The 20,208-nt window shown below is 36.4% G+C and overlaps 1 protein-coding gene across 1 annotated transcript in view; it reads left to right on the plus strand.

Annotated features, from left to right (window-relative positions):
• Window positions 1-16,149, plus strand: part of LOC112398842 (BTB/POZ domain-containing protein 8) — a 60,530-nt gene extending 44,381 nt beyond the window's left edge. The window contains exons 6-10 of the mRNA XM_024743597.1: window positions 832-921; window positions 8,870-8,950; window positions 10,309-10,405; window positions 15,506-15,594; window positions 16,032-16,149. Of these exons, the coding sequence (XP_024599365.1) occupies window positions 832-921; window positions 8,870-8,950; window positions 10,309-10,405; window positions 15,506-15,594; window positions 16,032-16,149 (475 nt within the window). The remainder of the gene's footprint in view (window positions 1-831; window positions 922-8,869; window positions 8,951-10,308; window positions 10,406-15,505; window positions 15,595-16,031) is intronic.
• Window positions 16,150-20,208: the final 4,059 nt, after the last annotated feature.

The following is a 20,208-nucleotide window of genomic DNA, read 5'->3' on the forward strand; positions in this document are numbered from 1 at the left end:
GCCATTGCCAGAAGTGTCTTTCTCTTATTCCTCTCCCCCTCTACTTTTCCCTCCCAACCTCCACTAGAATATTCACATTTTCTCTGTATCTCATTTACTGTTATATTCCCTAGGCTAGAATAGTGCCTAGCACAGAACAGAAGTCAGTAGGTATTTGTTGAGTGAAAGAATGGATGAATTAGCATTCTATCTGGGAAGATAGAATGGACATTCAAAAGAAAATATCTTTACTGTCATTTTCTCAAACTTAAGAGATAGCTAAGTAGCTATTCTTGAGCATAATTATGGTGAGTTTTGAACTGGAGCTCAGGACCTTTAGAGTTCTAGTCTCTTATTGATGTTTCCTCAACATGTTACGTGACATCGTTTGGTCTTTATTTCTCCATTTGTAAATGATTTATTACTCTCTTACTCATGGAAATTGTTACTAAAATTTAAGAGCTTTCAAGAGAAAAAATTAAGTGGGAGTTCCCTGGTAGCCTAGTGGTTAGGATTCTGGGCTTTCACTGCTGTGACCCAGATTGAGTCCCAGGTCAGGGAACTGAGATCCCTCAAGTGCATGGCGCAGCCAAAAAAAAAAAAAGAGAGAGAGAGAGAAAAAAATAAAAAGATGAAAAGGACATTGGAATTAATGTTTTAATCAAGGAATCAAAATTATTTGGTATAAGTATAGGCTTATAATTTGTATTATTAAAATCTACCAGTGAATACAGTTAAGATGAATAGATTGTTATCATGTTTTAAGAGGTAAAGATGAAGAGTTTCATAAAAAATAACATTTTGCATTGTGCATAAATGTTTGCCTGTGTTTTTTCCCCCTCTTCCCTTCAGAGCCATTTTAAGTGCAAGATCTAGTTATTTTGCTGCGATGCTGAGTGGCTGTTGGGCTGAAAGCTCCCAAGAGTACATTACTCTTCAAGGGTAAGCAGAATTTTTACAAGGCAGCTTGACTGCAAATGATTATAAATAATGCTTTTAATACAAAGCACTTTTCATGAATCTGATTTCCCTGTATGTTCAATGAAATGTTTCTCATGTGGTACAATGCAGCAAAGTACACTTTCTGAAAATGAGAGGTAGTTGGGAACATTTAGTAATAGAGATAGTGCGTTAGTCTTCTCAGACTACCATAACAAGACACCACAAACTGGGTGCTTTAAACAGCAAAGATTTGTTTTCTCACAGTTCTGCAAGATCAAAATGCCAGCAAGGTTGGTGTCTGGTGAGAGCTCTTACCTTGGGTCCTTGGGTTGTAGATAGGCACTTTTCCACTGTGTGCTCCAGTGACGTTCTTTTTAAGTGCATGGGGCTGGGGGGCAGGGAGGTAAAAGGAAGGTGAAAGGAGAGAGCTCACTCTCTGGTGTTCTTCTTATAAGGACACTAATCCTATCACATCAGGGCAGGGCCCCACCCTTATTACCTCATTTAACCTTAATTATTTCCTTAGAAGCCCCATCTCCATGTAGGTACACAGGAGTTAGGGCTTCAATATATGAATTTGAGTGGGTGGGGGAACACAGATATTCAGTCTGTAATAGGTAGTTTCTTAAAGAATAATTTGGATAGGTGTGGATTTCACTAACCTAGTGCAATGGTGAATCTACACAGTTGGTGGCAGTTTAAACTGCTGAGACAGTTATTAAGAGATGAACTACTTCCTTAAATGGTGAAATGGAATATTTTTTGGTCACAGATGATCACTGTGAGAATCTGGAGGGTACAATATGGGAGAGGGCTTTGTCAGTAGGAAGACTGCCTGGGCGTTCTGAGGGAGCCTGTCAGCCCTGCATCATTCACACTGCTGATGTTTCCTCGACTGGGTCAACCTTGGCTAGAGGGTTGGGTGTGGAATGGTGGTCGTGGTGATTCCATAACAGTGGATGCATGGAAAGTATTGATAAATTCTCACTATTTTTTACACTGGCCTATAATCTTGAGCCTTCTAGGTTACAGCTGTCTGGTTTCCTTACTAACTAAAATTGATCCCCAAATGCCTCTCATTTTTTATTTCTCAGTCTATAAAATATGGAAAATTGAAACATTTGTAAGAATATGTTATGTGTTTTTATTTACTTTTTCATATTTCATTCATTTAATAGAAATGAAACACATATGCAGAAGAATCTAAACCTCCTTCCTTTCTTACCAGGGTTTTAGAGAGTTGTGTTTTAATTATATTACATATCACAGTTTCGATACACATATCACAATCTGGCAATCACCAGGTAGTTTCTGATTATGGAAGATTTTGTACTCCAAGCAAAGGGTTTATTAGCCTATGGGTAAAAGGAATGTGTAGTTGAATCAGTTGGTGAAACCTTATCATTCACTGTTGAAAAACAACCTGAAAGATATATATATCCTGCCAAGAAGGCCTCTTCCTTTATGGTGAATTTAAAATATCTGCTGAATATAGGAAGAGGGATAATGCTAGCAGAGGCCAGAATTTCTCTAAGTGTGTCAATCCTAGGGATAATCACTCTAGTGTAATTTTGGAAACGTGTCCAGGGACTGTGTTTCAGATGTTTTAGATATCATTTTTTAAAACTGTCAATCTTTTCTCATTAGAACTGAATTAAATAAAAATTTAAATGAAGAGATAACCTAGTTTGACTCAGAATGCAACTTTTTTGGCATTTATTAAAAATCATGTGATTCTATGTAGTGAGATAAAGGTCAAAAGAAGTGTATGATTATTGGACCTTACTTGACAGCAGGGGAAAGTAATTTACAGAGAACACTTGTCTGATTTCGTAGAAGAAATCTTAGTTGCTTATATGTTTAGTGACAATTTTTACTATCTGATACCTATTAACATATACCTTTGCTCCTCTCTCCAAATAGATTCTGTCCTCAGCAGTGATAATACCTTACAATAACATCATATATTTTCTAGGATTCTTCCACACTTATGGTGCCCTTTAATTTTTAGAATCAGTCTTTGAGAGAGAGGGTATATTCACATATTACAGATGAGTAAAAACAAGATCAGATAAATTAAATGTCTTCCAGGGGTTACTTGGTAAATAAGTGCTTATGCTGAATATAAGTTACACGTTTGTTGATTCTTAATTCAAAGTCCATTCCACAACAGTCACTGAAGAAATTAAAAGTTTCGCATTGGCGTGTGTTCTTGAGCTATCTCAGACTGATCTTCTCCACTGTTTAAATCAGTGATTTTCCCATAGGACCCTAAAGTTCCTGGTAGGTATGTTAGGGAATACATGGCATGGGATTGGGATATGAGGGGAAGGCCATTTGGGAAGAGGCACATCTTCAACCGGAGCTGCTCTACTTTTATTTATTCTATATTGCTCAAAACGACCTCTGAGTTTAGCTATAGGAACAAAGGCAATCTTTAATCAGCACTCACGAGTGATCCGATTAAACATTCAAAACACACAGGCTTTTAAAGGAGAAGTCTATTTATTAAGAGGTCAATAGATAAGAAAGAAGTAGTGGCATAACTATTGGTCTCTACTCACCACCTATAATTTTCCTTCTTTCATTATAGTGGAGGTAATGGATAAAAATCTCCTCTTATAATATGGCTTGACTGCTACTGACCAACTTTAGTGGTTCAAGGGAAAGCCAAGTAGAAGTAGCCAAATTTGTATTAAACTGTCATTACAAATAGGTAGGCTGTACGTTGTAGCAGTGCCAGCAATGATCAGGCTCACTCCTCTTACAGTATTTTCCCTTCACTTCTGTTGTTAGCAAGACTCTACTCCTTACTGGATCATCTTACCCAGAGCTGCTATTTCAGCAGTGGAGACTTACTCCTAATCAGCTTATTCACTTCTAATGCTAGCACACTGGAAATGAGGATACATTTCTTTTTGACTCTTTTATTTTGCTTGATGTAACAAGGTTTTCTAATGCTAAAATGAAAAGAGAATTTCCTGACAGATTCTGGGTTTTATCTACATCCTTTATTATTATTATCATCACACAATCTGTTTTGCTTTCCCCTCCTGTATCATATCAAATTGACTGTCTCAAATTACCACCTAAAATGTTATTAGCATCATGGTGTATAAAGCTGTAGGAAGGCTAAAGGGGATTTAGGGATTTTATTTTATTTTTTTAAATCACATCTTTTAGGAATTTTTATATTATAACAAAGTAACCTACAAAATAAAATCTCTTTTCATATTAACTTATATGGTAATCCTGGGTAGATGTTTCCATGGATTGTGTGGTATAGTAGAAAGATCATGGACTTTGGTGTCCTTATAGGAAATCCTACATCCAGTCCTAAACTGTTACATGACTTCAGGGACATTGCTTACCTTCCTTAAGTTTCCTGAGGTTGTTGAAAGAAAAAAACCTGGCATAGTGCTTGGTACATAGTATGTAGTGCTCATTAATATTTGTCTTTTTCTTCTTTCCCTAAATTATATTGTTCTCATTTTCTAGAGAGAAAAGCCTTCAAGTGAGGGCCATTTACAGTACCAGGACAGCAATGCCTGCTGTGCTTGGTCAGCAACCGCTTTTGGAACTGTGCCACTGTTGCATATCTGTAGGATGTCTTCTGCAGTAGATTAGAATTGAAATCCTGTCTGAAATCCTTACAGAAAAGAACCGAATGTTTTTAATGAGTTGGTAGCTCAACGATGTAATGCACATGATATTTTTAAGATGGACAGCCTTCAATAAATTATAGTAGGAATAGTAGGGTCCTATTATCCTTGATAATAATTATCCTATTATCCTATTATCCATGTCCCAGAGTTGGAGGGGGAAGGATATAGTTGGAAGGAAGTTCTCCTGGTGGAGGAAGGGGGAAATTTTCCACATCCTATACTGGAAATTGAACCACAGCCAATAGTTCTGTAAAGAAACCCCACATGTTTCCATTTTATATAAAAAGAGGTCTTTCAGTGGTGGCTTGAGACTTTAGAGCATAAATTTGGATTTTCTTGTCTCCCTTGGGAGATTCCTGGGCTTGCTGTGAACCTTCAGGATGATCTTTTCAAATATAAGTCAGATAATATTTCTTTTCTGACTAAAATTCTTCAGTGCCTTCTCATCACAATCAGAATTAAACCCAAATCTTTACCATAATCTATAAGACCCTGTATGATCTGGCCCATAGGCTTTTCCCAAACCACCCCACCTAAAGTAGCTACAGCCTAACTCTCTAGTTATTCTCTTCTATGTTATTCTGTTGTATTGTCTTCACTTTTCACTATTAAAATTACCTTCTTTGTATATTTGTTGACATATTTATTGTCCATGTCCTCTCTCTAGAACATAAGCTTCTTGTATCCTCAAGGTCTAGAATAGGGCCTGTCATTCAATAAATATTGACTGTATATGAACAAATGAATGAGTGAATGAGACCCTACATTACCTTAGCCCACATATATAGGAGCCTGAAACTCTAGGAAGCACATATAAAGCACAGAGGTTTTAGACTGGGCACATGTTGTATATGATCCTAGAGCTCTGTCCTCTCATAGGCTTTTCTTTTTTCTAACTCTGGGTTTATGTTATATTTTCATCTCCTACAGGATTTTATTCTGATTACATTTAAATGGGAATAGTGCTTTAAATCTTTCCATTTAAACTGTGGGCTATTGCAGTAATTTGTTGGGTTTTTTTTTTTCCAGGTCAGTTGATCACGTCTTTATAAACACTTTTAGTAAAAATACAGATGACTTACAATAATGAGAATGCAGTTTAGTAAAACATCTGTCAAGACAGCAGGAAAACAGTTTCTTGCTGTTTTTATAGCTATCATATATATTGATACATAAGCTCAAATGTCTAGCTTTTGCTATTTATTTTAATAAAACTCCTTTTATTTTTACTTAGTCATTATTATCCTTTGCTTAAATATGTCAAGTCTTAGAAGAAACTATTCTTTCAACAGAAATGGTCAGTCCTCATTAATACTGATAAGAATGGCTCTCGAAATTTTGAGGAAAAGTGCATGGAATCTAATAATTATGCTACTGTTTTAGGCTACAAACTATAGATGATATGGCATAATCATTCTGAGATCAAATCTTGTTGTATCAACGTATATAAATGAGAATATTTAGAGATTTGACTTTTTTCTAAGTATTAAAGATGTGGAATTTTGAATCAGCAGAAACCAGTAGGGGGCAGTAAATATTTATTAAGTAAATTGAAAAATATTTATATGTTTTCAACTCAGTATTCCTTCTGAAGCTTTGGGAGATGCTTATAACTACCCTAATAAGCCATTCATTAAATATTCATTAAACATTTATTGAGCATATATTATTTAAGGCCATAAAATCAAAGCAGACACCTTTCTGAGTCCTACCCTGAGGACTCCATTTCTTTTCTTCTTGCCTTCCTCCTTTTGTTCCTTTAGCAGACATTAGATACCATGCTTAACAAACTGTGAAGGTCTTATCAGCACTGTGCCCACCCTGCTTCCACTGCGGAGCTCCAGTATTATGTGGGGAAAGGAAATTCTTCTCAACCTGGGGATATTGAATCAATGCTGACATTCTGCTGCTACTAGAGATGCAAGGGTAAATAAGACACAAATCCTGCCCTCACAGAACTCAGTTTAGAAGGAGAAACAAATACGTAAACAAAGATATTACAAGTCAGTTTGATAAATGTGATAAGGGAAGTGTGGTGTGTGTGTGTGTGTGTGTGTGTGTGTGTGTGTGTGTGTGTGTGTTATACTGCTTAAGAGCCCAGGCTTTGGAGTCTGGATTTAAATTCGAAAATTCCAAAATTCCAGTGCTATCTGCCTGGATTTAAGATCCAGTGCATCACTAGTCATTTGACCTTGGGCAATTTACTTTTTTTTTCCAGCACCTGCCCCCATGGACAAGTTACTTAATTTCAGTTGTTTCATCTGTAAGATGAGACTAATAACAATATCTACCATTGAGTTGTTATGATGATTAAATGAGCTAATGGCATTCAAAATGCTTATTAGCTCATGACTGAATCATAATAAATGCTCAACTGAAGTTAGTTATTATTTATGTTTAACATTCAGTGATTTCTTTTTTTCCCCCCCTTGGGAGCATTAAGGAAACAATCAGAGGTAAAGAGCCACATGTCTTCTGTCTAAAAGATGAAATAAGTAGAGAGGGAGAGAATTTTAAGCAGAGTGAGCAGTATCTGCTAAGGCATGGATATATAAAGAATTATAAGTAGTTCAGGTATAAGAAACGGCAGTTTACTTATCTTGGAACAGCTGCTAGAGAGGGAGAACTAGAGATCAGATGATAAAGAACATTGTACACCAAGCTAAAGAATGTAGGCTTTTTTCCTAGGCGCTATGGAGAATTGTTGAAGGGTTTTTAAAGTCAGGGGCTATATCAGATTTACATTTTAGCAAAGTCACTCTAATAACAATGTGGGAAATGGGATGCAAGGAGATAATTTCAGGCAAGAAGCCCACACGAGAGGATACATTATCATAGTAGAGAGGAGAGAAACTGAGAGGCTAAACCAGGGCAATGAAAGGGGAAATTAGACAGCAGAGGCTGAATTCAAGAAAATTTTGAAGGTATAAAATGACAGAATATAATGAGGGAGAGAATTAAGATGAACCTCCAGCTCTGACTTAGGCATTTAGGTTATTGTTCCGTCTTCTTTTTGTTATTCCTATTTTGTTCATAGCACTGTTGCAGGACTTCTTGCATCTTGTCCCACCTTCTATTCCTCGGTACCAAGGCAAGTGAATTATCCAACAACCATTGGGCATTGGTCAGGATGAACTCTAGATGAGAGGTAATTGGATTTCTTTTCTCCTTTCTTCTCTGCTGAACCCGTGAAAAGAGGTGATGGGGAAGAGGGGCATCTGCTATCCATCTTTGCTATCTGTTGGAATTTTGAGGGGGCCCCAATAAATAGTATACTTTCTTCCTGCTCAAAATGAGACAAAAGACTCAGCAGACGAAGTTAGAAAACATTTCGTTGATTTTTGATAAAAACTGTTAAAGCAGTAAAATGTGCTTTAATGCAAGAGCCAAAGTTGATTTGCTAGCTATGTCTACTCTAAGACAGCCCACCTGAGAGAAAGTCTGAATCTGGACAGCAGATGCACTTCTTCCCCATCACCTCTTACCACTGGTTCAGCAGAGAAGAAAGGAGAAAAGGAATCAAATTACCTCTCATCTCAAGTTCCACTTGATCAACAGCCAGTGGTTGTTGTCTACCAACCAGATAATTAACCTCCCTTGATACAGAGGAATAGAGGGTGGGACAAGATGCAAGAAGTCCTGTAACAGTGCTATGAACGAAATAAGAAAAACAGAAAGAAGACCGAATTTGGGGTGTTGGGAGAGGAAGTCATGAATTTAGAGTTTGAGATCTAGTAGTCAGTGGGACATAAAGATTATCACTTCAGACTACTTCTTAAGTCACGTCTTTACTTTTAAATCTGTAAAATGAGGATGTTGGCAGAGCTAGAGCCACTGGATAGGTATTGCAAATTAAGAAATCTATACAGCATAACAAGACTCTTTCTAGTGAGTAGAGTTGTCCATCCCAGGCTTTAAGCAAGACCAGAGGCCATTTGTCAAAGATGCTGAGAAGGATTTCTTAATGAGCCAGAGGTTGAACTATGACCTCTAAAGCCCTTTCTAACTTTGTCTATCATGGAAGATGCCCCCAAAATAATCAGGTATTTTATAATATACTAATAACATTTTATAGCATATAAAAACCCATAGCTCCAGTTATGCTTCATTTTTAAATTAATGGCATACCTCATGGATGTTATTCGAAAGATATATTCTTTAGATAAAAATGAGATTAGAACTTTATCTTGGTTAAAAGTTTATGGGAAAATAGAATGTATCATTGCTATCAGTTAAATCTTAATTATTTCTGGATTTGAGTATAGTTTTCTTTTATTTTTCAGGATAAGCCATGTAGAAATGAATGTTTTGATACATTTTATATATGGAGGAACTTTGGACTTTCCAGACAAAGCTAATGTTGGGTATGTATGATTTTTTAATGATTTTAAATATAAAAGTATTAATATTTTGTGGCTTCTGCTTTGTTGAGCTTTGTTTAAAAGTGTCAATGAAGTAGAAGCTTCAATTTTATTGTCTATTTTGCCTATGTTGTGTGTATTTTGGGAATATCTAAAAATAGTAAGTCACCTTATTTAGAAGAAAAGATGATCTAGCAACTCACAGTAATAAGATTAAGAAAAGTCTATTACACTTAAATTATGTTAGAAAAACTTAATATTTGTTTTGGAAAATAGATGACAGGTTTTTATAAAATTAACTGAACTTTTATCAAATTTGGAATAATTTTTTTACTACTTTATTTTTTAATTTTAGGATGTCAAAAGAAAAGGAAAAAAACCCTAAAATTAATCTGAGAATTTAGGCATCCTAAAGATTAACGGGAATTCCCTGGCAGTCCAGTGGTTAAGGTTCCACGCTTCCACTGCAGGGGGAGCGGGTCCGATCCCTGGTCAGGGAGCTAAGATCCTGCATGCCGGGTGATGTGGCCAAAAAAAGAAAAGAAAAAAAAAAAAAGTCGTATGATTCTTTAGTACTCTGTGGTGAAATGCTGTCTAAGCTGCTGAAATCCTACTGGAGAGTGAAATCTATCTTGCTCTTCTAATTTTCTGAATGTTCTCTCCTTTTATTGCTATTCTAACATCAGACAAATGAAGGCTGCTCGTTTACTTTTAAATATTCATTAGTTCCTTTAGTTATAAACTGAATAAATATGATTTGGGGGAGAAGGTATCATGAGTCAAAGGGATTAAGTACTGAAGTTTTGCCCCTGGAAACCTATAAGAAATTTTATCATGGTATCAAGGCTTGTAGGTTTCCTAAGTACCTAAAGTATGTGTGGGTACTCAGAAATACTTGCCAGTTGAAAGAAGCAACAGAAACCCTCTGAATCATTGGATGCCATCTCCAATCTTATGGTCATTTGTAGGCATTTTCAATATTGTAAGCATCAATTAGTTGCCCTCCCCCTAAATTTTTATTATTCGTATTTGTTGTGAAGAGTTGTAACTTTTACAGCCTTTGAAGCAGTTTCCTGGGCTTTGTTGCATACAACTGAGAATATGAGGAGAGTTTGATTGAAACATCTCCAAATTTACTTCGTGTTATTCCCCACAAATCAAATCAAGTTACAGGGCTTTCAACTTTTGACCTATGTCCTTTTTATAATCTATAAACAGTATCTATTATGTAGGGTATAAAGTTAGAATTAAAATAATTAAGATTATTCTTTTTTCTAAACTATATATTATCAAAAAATTATTGTGTATTATGCCTTGGTTTTTAAATTGAAGAATTGACAGTGCATCTATTTTTACTTTAGGCACATACTCAATATGGCTGATATGTATGGACTAGAAGGATTAAAAGAAGTAGCCATCTATATTTTAAGAAGAGATTACTGTAATTTCTTTCAGAAGGTAATTACTGAGTCTTAGAAATCTTTTATCTAGTGCTTAAAGTCAACCATTATTACCTACTAGCTTTGCTGTACGCGGGCCTCTCACTGTTACGGCCTCTCCCGTTGCGGAGCACAGGCTCTGGACGCGCAGGCTCAGCGGCCATGGCTCACGGGCCCAGCCGCTCCGCGGCACGTGGGATCTTCCCGGACCGGGGCACGAACCGTGTCCCTTGCATCGGCAGGTGGACTCTCAACCACTGCGCCACCAGGGAAGCCCCCTACTAGCTTCTTAACACTGTTAGCATTGTCATTTTAACTAATGAGAACCCTAACTGAGAAATAACTCTTAGGATGTGCTTGCAGAAAACAGAAATTAATTCAGATCATTTTAAGTAAGATAAAGTTGAGGTGGGGGTTTACTGAAATGATATGGAAATATTCTATATAATTCAAAGGTGGAGTGTATGGTTGGGACTCACAGTTAGGGTTTGGAACTAAGAGAAAGGAATTTGGGAACTACTTTCTCCGTTTATCAAAGGTCTACACAGTGCTTCATCGGTTCTTTTCCCTGAAAGGACATTCCTCCTTCCTACCACTTCTCTTTATAGCATGTACTTGGGGTGTGATATAGTTCTCTTCTACTTCTCTCCCCCAGGTGCTATATGAATACTGACTTTTTAATTTTAGTTTATGCAAATGTAAATTTATTGTCTAAAGAGAGATGCTATACTATGCATTTCAAAGCCATTTTGTACATTATTCTTAGATTCACCATTGTTCTAATTTTCTCTGCTATCTTTCATTTTCTTATTTATGCTTTTCTACATTTTCTAAATTTTCTACCATGGTCATGTATTACTTTTATAATCAACAAAAAACAAATCTTAAAAGAATTTTTTTTTTTTTTTTTTGCCGTACGCGGGCCTCTCACTGTTGTGGCTTCTCCCGTTGCGGAGCACAGACTCCAGACGTGCAGGTTCAGCGGCCATGGCTCACGGGCCTAGCTGCTCCGCGGCATGTGGGATCTTCCCACACCGGCCCCTGCATCGGCAGGCAGACTCTCAACCACTGCGCCACCAGGGAAGCCCTTAAAAGAATTTTTTACATCAATAGTTCCCTCTTATTGGCTACTTGAGCCAACAATATGCATTGTAATTATGTAATTTTAATAATTTTAATCACATTTAAATTTAGATTTTTGTGTTGGAATGGACTTTTCCTATCTGTCTATAAGTTGTAGCTGAGGAATCATCCCATGTGCTAAAACAGAGTCATGAACTGGGTCTACCACCCCTACCAACCCTTCAAGGTTCACTGAGAAACAGTTAAACTCCTTAGCTACCTTTAATCAACCATTCATTCCAGCCTCTATAAGTAAGGGAGCTAGAAGAAGGAGCACAGTCTGTGGTGTCCTCAGCATTGCAGAAAGTGAAGAATCCTGGTGAAAGACTTTTCCTTCTCTTTCATCTTCCCCCATCTTCCCAGCCAAGAGAAAGTTAAGAGCCTGTTCCAAATAAAGATTAAAGATAGGGGTATCTGCAGTGAGGAGATAATGTCTTCTCAGACCCGAGATGGACATCTATCATATCTGTATAACCAATCCACTCTGGAACTTCCATCAAAGAAGAAAAGAAAGTACTAAGAGATTTCTTGGAAGAGCCTGGAATATGTCTCAGGAACCAGTGAGAATATACTTGAATATGGAGATTTCTTAAGGGAGGAGGAGGCTTGCTAGAGAAGCCAGTACTAGCCTGGTGACTAGAGGCAATAGTTATTGTCATAGATAGAAAAAAATAATGGAGAGTCCATTCCACACCCCAATTATGCATGGTATGCAGGGAAGGAAAGGGACCTTAGTGGTTCAATGAAGATTAGAAGAGACTGATACAGGGTCAAATGACAGTGTCCCATGTAAGGAGGCATCAAACATCATGAACCCTAGAAGAACCTTTACCACTGAGAGGTTAGGGTGAAATTCAGTCTGTCTCTTAACAAGCCACCACATTAGCAAAGGCCACCAACATTTGGATTAGAGTAGTCAAGGACATCTTCCTATTACCATGTTGGTCACTGGTTAGTTACATAAGGTGACCATAGCCATCCATAACCCTCTTCCACAGGAGTTAGACCCACAAAATGGAGGAGCAAGAGACCATGTTCTACTCTCCATTCCAGATCTCCCCAACTAAAAGTGTAGTCAGTGATGGGGAGTGAAAGATTTAAATCAAGTATGAGATAGGTGTTTAAATAGTACTATACCAAATTTCAATACCAAAAGTAACCAGAAGGTACTGGAATTTGCCTATGATCATTAAAGTATGGGAAAAGAGGGAATTTGACACAGCATGGTTGATAGCACGAATTGGGGAAAGAAAGTTTTGTTAGTATCTCCTTTAAACTGAGACTCGTCAATAAACCAATTGCATGAAACATTTAAAAAATAATCTCTTTTATGTATTGTCTTTGGACCATTGCCTCTACTTTTTAGTATGTTCATGAGTATACACAGGTTACATGCAGCTTCTTATATTTTACTTTCAATACTTCACTTAATGTTAAAAATACAAAAGGCATATTTGCTGTCATTTAAACAACAGAAGATGAAATGCTTTTAAATTATCAATATGGCATTTTGTTGAAAATTATTTTACTTTATTTTAATGAAGTCTGTACTACTGTGCTAACAGATATTTGAGAGCAGTTTTTGTTTTTATTGACCTGATCTTTAAATTGTTTGCTTTACATATTTTAACAATATATATTTTGATAAATATATATTTGAATGTATAATTTTTAACTTCTAGATCTCAATTATGCAGTTTCTTGGCAGTGACTGAAATATAGTAAATCTATAATAGCACATGCCACAGTAATATATGATGTGATATAATATGGTGGTTAACGGGCCCCAGAACTCTTGGCAAGCTAGCTTCAGTCATTTCATTAACTTTACAATCTTGTCTCTTTTAAAAGTAAATTTTAGAACTTCATTTATAGGATTATAGTGGGTTTTACATTATGTTTTTTGCCACTGATTTAAAAATATATCTTAGGTTATAATTTAAATATATGTCATCCCAGATTTTACAAGCAGGTTTTGAAGATGACTAAAGATCAAGTCATCCTATTACAAAAACACTTAGGAAATCAGCATTTCCATATAAATAAAATTCTTAGAAAGCTAGTTATCCCTTTAAGCCAGGGGTCAGTAAACTTTTTCTATAAAAGGCTAGATAGTTAATGTTCTAGGCTTTGTGGGCCATACAGTCTCCATCACAACTACTCAGCTTTGCTGTTATAGACCAAAAACAGCTATGGACAATATGTAAATGGAACAGCATGGCAGTGTTCCAATAAAACTTTATTCACAAAAACAGTGGTGGACTAGGTTTGGCCCACAAGCTGGTTTGCTAGCCTTTGACTTTAAGCAGCAAATTATTTTGCATTTTAATATTTTGTATGGAAATTATTCTTAAGTTATACATCAAGTAGTGGATTTTGTGTTGTGGAGGGCTGGTTATTCCTAAATAAAATTAGATTGCTAGAATTCTTAACTCTTGTGCTTACTTTTATAATTTTTTATGCTTCTGGATGCTTTTAGGTTGTCAATTATGTCTATACCAGTAGTCTCTTCCCTCATACTACTTTTATCTTACCTGAAGTGGGTCAGAAAACCAAATTATTTAACTTAGTAGAATTATTGTATAATTTATATAGTGATAGCCATTTCTGATTTTAGGACAATTTAGAGTACCTTCAGTTATCTCAAAGGGAATAACTAAATTGTTGATGTGCAAAAACAGGTATTTACAGTTAATTTCCTAAGTAGTATGTAACACCTTTAGGAGAAGGGTATTAGGAAATCAAATTAATAGCAGTTTGTAATTTTAAAAGTTGGGGGACTTCCATGGTGGTGCAGTGGTTAAGAATTCGCCTGCCAATGCAGGGGACATGGGTTCGATCCCTGGTCCAGGAAGATCCCACGTGCCGTGGAGCAACTAAGCCTGTGCACCACAACTACTGAGCCTGTGCTCTAGAGCCTGTGAGCCACAACTACTGAGCCTGCACACCTAGAGCCCGTGCTCCACAACAAGAGAAGCCACCGTAATGAGAAGCCCACGCACCGCAATGAAGAGTAGCCCCCACTTGCCACAACTAGAGAAAGCCCGCGCACAGCAACGAAGACCCAATGCAGCCAAAAATAAATAAATAAATAATGAAATGGAAAAAAAATTTATAAAAAAAAATTGGAGGGCTTCCCTGGTGGCGCAGTGGTTGAGAGTCCACCTGCCGATGCAGGGGACACGGGTTCGTGCCCCGGTCAACTGACCTTATTTGAAGGACTATGCTGGAGGCATTTCTGAAGAAGCTTTTGCTGTTCTCTGAGTGCAAGGTATCTTCAGATACATATTTAGAGACTATATATACATATTGGTTGATTGCTGGTCTTTATTAAGTGCATAAACGCAAATCACAACTAATGAATGTGTACAAAGAGAAGCTGAACTCTATTCGCCCTAATAGGGCAATAGATGTGCTTAGGAACATAGTCTAAAAAACTGAAAATACATGGCACAGGTAATACGTAGCACATATTGAGGCTTAACACCAAGAGCAGTGAGTTCTTCACTACTTCTATCTACGTTTTATTTATTTATTGTTTTAGTTCATTACTTCTGTATATGTGCTTTTAAAAAATATGTTTATATAATCAACGATCTAATTAAATTCTGTCATTTTGTTTGAGGTCAATGTAGGACCTCCCATTGCACATGTACTTAAAGTTATATTTATACTTTAGGAAGCAGATTAGACCATATGGTTGTGTTGCAATGTGATGTGCTAGAAATTATTATACCACTTGTACTCTAGAAAATATTTACGCTAAAAGAAATTAGAATATAAACCGTGCATTCTGGCAGCTAAAAGAACTCAAATGCTATCCTATAAAAACTAAAGTTTATCAGTGATACCTGATTTTAAAAGAATAAAAGACTTTTGAGTTACATATATTTATTCTGCAGTTTAGGTACGTAAATCAGATCATTTTTATGAACCAATTACTTTTAGCCTCTGTAAGTTGAAAAAGAATAAATGTAGTGTTTTCTATCAATTTTAGCCTGTTCCCAGAAGGTTGGCATCTATATTAGAATGCCTGATTATTGCTCATTCAGTTGGAGTGGAAAGTCTTTTTGCTGACTGCATGAAGTAAGTGATCTGAAGTAGTGCTGATATTATTAATTTAGGGATTCTGTTCTTCCATTCTCCTAATTTTCTGGGAAATTTTAGACTTGGCCTATTTTCTTGGGCACAATGTAAATAGCTTAATGCTTAACTAGTTACAACAATTGAGGAGAAGTATTGATGTCGATATTACTCAAGATGCTTGGAATCAACGTTATTTTAGCTGAACCATGGTTATTTATGTTAAAATCCATGCATATAACCCAGAGTGGATTTGAAATAAATGTTTACAGAAAAGGGAACTTAGTTAAGTCCATTATAGCACTCACAAAATTAACTGTTAGGGTTAGTCAAAACATAATATATATAAAACTTATATTATTGAAAACCAAAATGTTACTGAATATTATAATGAAAAATATTTTCATTTCTTTAACTTGAGTATCTTTGATTTTTAACAGGTGGATTGTAAAGCATTTTGCAAGGTTTTGGTCTGAGAGAAGCTTTGCGAATGTACCTCCTGAGATTCAGAAAAGTTGTCTTAATATGTTGATTCAGTCTTTAGTAAGTATAACCTGAATACTTCGTGTTTGTCATCAAAAAGTTTATTAAATTTTACATAGGTACTTTTGGTGTTTTCAATACAAATGTAGAATTATATTATAAAAGCAAGATGAAAGGACCAATTCCAGATAACCCAGAACCAATTCAGAGAATCTGTCTTTAGGACTCTGTTCCTCTGTACCAAATGCATTAGAATTCAGTCAGAGAACCACAATCACTAGAAAGTATACGTTGGCTTATGAACAAAAGGGGCATGGTGCCAGGGTCGGTTATGCATTGGCTCAGTAGCAGGGACCTCCACTCATTAAGGCGGATTTGGGTGCAACACTGAAACAGTGGCACCATTCTCCAAGAGGACCAGCCATCTACCTGCTGGCAGGTTAATTACATTGCACCACTTCATCATGGAAAAGGCAGTGCTTTGTTCGTAAAACCACTATCCGTGGACTTACTGCCTTTTTCACCACCATAGTATTCCACCCAGCATCACTTCTGACTAAAGAACTCACTTTATAGCAAATGAAGTATGGCAGTTGGGCCCATGCTTACTGATTTCACCTGTCCTACTGTGCTCCCTATCATCCTGAAGCAGCTGGCTTGATAGACTGGAGGAAGGGCCTTTTGAAGACTTGGTTGCAGTGCAGCCACGTGGCAGTGACTTGTGGGATTGGGGCAGTGTCCTCCGGGAGGCTGTATATGCTCTAAATCAGCTTTTGATTTGTGGTGCTATTTCTTAACATAACTAGGATTCATGGGTACAGAAATCAAGGTGTGGAAATGAGAGTGGCTCCATGTATAATTACTCCGATCCACTAGCAAAATTTTTGCTTCTTGTCCCTCTAACTTTAGGATCTGCTGATCTAGAGGTCTTAGTTCCAAAGAGAAGAATGTTTTCACCTATGGACACAATGATTCCATTGAACTGGAAGTTGGGACCACCTCCTTCTGGCCACTTTGTAAATCAACAGGCAGAGAAGGGGAATTATTATTAGATTGAGCCTATTTTTTTTAACATCTTTATTGGAGTATAATTGCTTTACAATGCTATGTTAGTTTCTGCTGTACAACAAAGTGAATCAGCTATATGTATATATATAATCCCCATATCTCCTCCCTTTTACGTGTCCCTCCCACCCTCCCTATCCCACCCCTCTACGTGGTCACAAAGCACCAAGCTGATCTCCCTGTGCTATGCAGCTGCTTCCCACTAACTATAAGGAGAAATTGGGTTGGTGCTATATAATGTGGGGAAGGAGTAGTATATCTGAAATGCAGTACTCCCATGTCCTATGGTTAAAATCAGTGGAAAAACTCAATTTAAGCAGCACTGATACTGGCCCAGATTCTTCAGGAATGAAAGTTTGGGCCACCTTACCAGATAAAGAACTATAAACAGCAGAGGTACTTGCTGAGGACAAAGGGAACATGGAATGGTTGCAGGAAAAGGTAGTTATAAATACTAGGTATGACCACGTGACCAGTTATAGAAATTAGCACTGTAGTAGTTATGAGGTAAACATATTCATTTCCCCTTTTTATATGAATGTTTATGTGTATATTAACCAATTATTTTTTTTCCCCACTGTCTCATTCCCCTACCATTTAGTATAAGACACGTTAACTATACCTCTGTATTTAAGTTACAGGATGCCAAGGGGTAGTTTGAATCAGTTTGAAGAGAGACTTTGTATCCTATTTTAGGGAGAGGGTTAGCATGTTTGTTTTATAGGGGATGGTTGTATATGTTAGGCATTAGCATGACTTTACTTTGTCTCCATAGGAATTAACTATGATTTAAAGAAATGTGTATGCATGCCAAGTTGACAAGGGTTGGACTGTAGTGTCTCTGCAATGTGTTAGCTTGATTAGGATTAACTATGCTTCCCAGAATTTCCTTCTTTGCACTGCTTCACCTTGCCCTGTATCCTCTTTGGTTTCTCTTACCCCTGGGCCAGGGATGTGTTTAGCTCCATGATGGTGAGTGCTAGCATCTCCTGAAGGGCACTCATTTCATCCATGTTGGAGGCAGTGAGACCTAAAATGAGCCCATCCTTGTGGGTTATAGCTTGTGCTCTTGGGTGTCAGCTTGTCCTTACCCCTCACACTTTACATCCATCATTCTCTCTCAACTGCTTTCCCTGTGGACTTCATACTACAATACATCATCATATACAAAGAGTGCTTAACCAGCTCCCATAATTGCATAAGGTGAAATCCCTTTAACAGACTCCTTTACGTATGTAAATACCTCCTAGCGGTCCCGTTTCTCTGATTGAACCATGAATAGTATTTTAGACTGGGTTTCATAGAAAATAATATCTAAATCTAACTGGGAAAATAAGTTTAGGCCATCAGCTGGTGATATACCACTGCAAAAAATAAATCTAAATCTGTGTTTATGCTAATGAAGGACTTTGTTGGTTTGTTGCTTACTATTTTGCATTCGTTTCTTTGGTCATTGAATGGTTACTCTGTTCATGAGGCAAGCAAATGGCCCAGCTATAATTCAGTTCAATAGAAGTGAATTATTATCTAGTGGATTTTTAAAAGACCTTTATGGTTCAAAATATACTCTTTATATTTTGAAATTACGTATAACATAGGTACTCTTATTTCCACTTTATATATAAGAAAAAAGAATCAGAGAGGTAAATGCTTTATTCAAGTTCACTTTGTCAGTAAATTATAAAACCAGGTCTTAAAAGCAATTGCTGCCATTCTAAAGGTCATATAATAGATGCTCAGCATGGGCAAAGATTATTTTTAGGAAGTATGGGCCTTGACTTCAAGGAACTCGCAAACTGATGGAAGGATCGGCACTTAAACAACTATGCAAAATACAAGTTAGACTATGATGAATACTAGCATTAAGTTCCATGTCAGTCTTATTTACCTTTGCAGCACCAGCCTTAGGGCAGGGCCTAGCAGACATTAGGCACTCAGTATATATTGACAGGTAAATAAAGGAGTGAATAAGTATAATTTATAATTCAGGTTTATACGTGGAATCACAGAAGTTAAAACAATTGATTCTGATTGGAAGGATAAGAGAAGTGATGTGAGATGAACCTGAAAATAGAGGACAATTTCAAAATAAAAAAGTGACTTTTAAATGTGACCAGGCACCTGGAGTCTGGGCAGTGCCAATATTCTCTTGTAACTGGAATAATGAGAGAAGATAAGTTTGGGGAGAGGCTAAGGCCAGATTGGGAGGGATCTTAACTGATTGTCTCAAGAAGTTTGATTTTTTTTTAACAAGTGGTAAGTGAGTATAACTGAGGAATAAGCTCTTCATACTATGCCTCTCCCTCTCCTACAATATTTTATTTTGATTTTATAGCTCTAATCAGTTCCTTGTAAGCTTTGTGAATGCTTGGTTTTTCCTTTCAAGACAGATATAAAGATGAACATCAGAACAACCAAACTTACAAGGCTTTTGGCATTGTGGTGATTATAATGAAAATTTGAAATTTTGTCTTTCTTTGTGGATATTCAAATTTTAGGAAACCTTAATTTAATATATTTTTCATATTTTACTATAGAAATAAAATATATTTAGCTTTATTAATAAAAATAGAATATTAAAAAAAATTTAAATTAAATTATGAGATATGTTATCCAAAACAAATGAAAGAAAGATTGAACAATCTTCTTAAGTCTTCTTTGGCTCTAATTCAGTTAAACCACATGTTTCATGGCAGGCACTTTACTCTATCAATAATATGCTTAACACTGTCATATAAAAAGGGAGATAAGAAAGTGCTGCATTGGATTATATATGGAGAATTTACTCTATCAATAATATGCCTAACTTTACTCTATCAATAATATGCCTAACTGTACTCTATCAATAATATGCCTAACACTGTCATATAAAAAGGGAGATAAGAAAGTGCTGCATTGGATTATATATGGAGAATTTACTCTATCAATAATATGCCTAACTTTACTCTATCAATAATATGCCTAACTGTACTCTATCAATAATATGCCTAACACTGTCATATAAAAAGGGAGATAAGAAAGTGCTGCATTGGATTATATATGGAGAATTTTTTTTAAAATTTTAATATG

Source organism: Neophocaena asiaeorientalis, unplaced genomic scaffold (genome assembly GCF_003031525.2).
Source record: "Neophocaena asiaeorientalis asiaeorientalis breed wild unplaced genomic scaffold, Neophocaena_asiaeorientalis_V1.1 scaffold317, whole genome shotgun sequence".
Taxonomy (NCBI): Eukaryota; Metazoa; Chordata; class Mammalia; order Artiodactyla; family Phocoenidae; genus Neophocaena; species Neophocaena asiaeorientalis.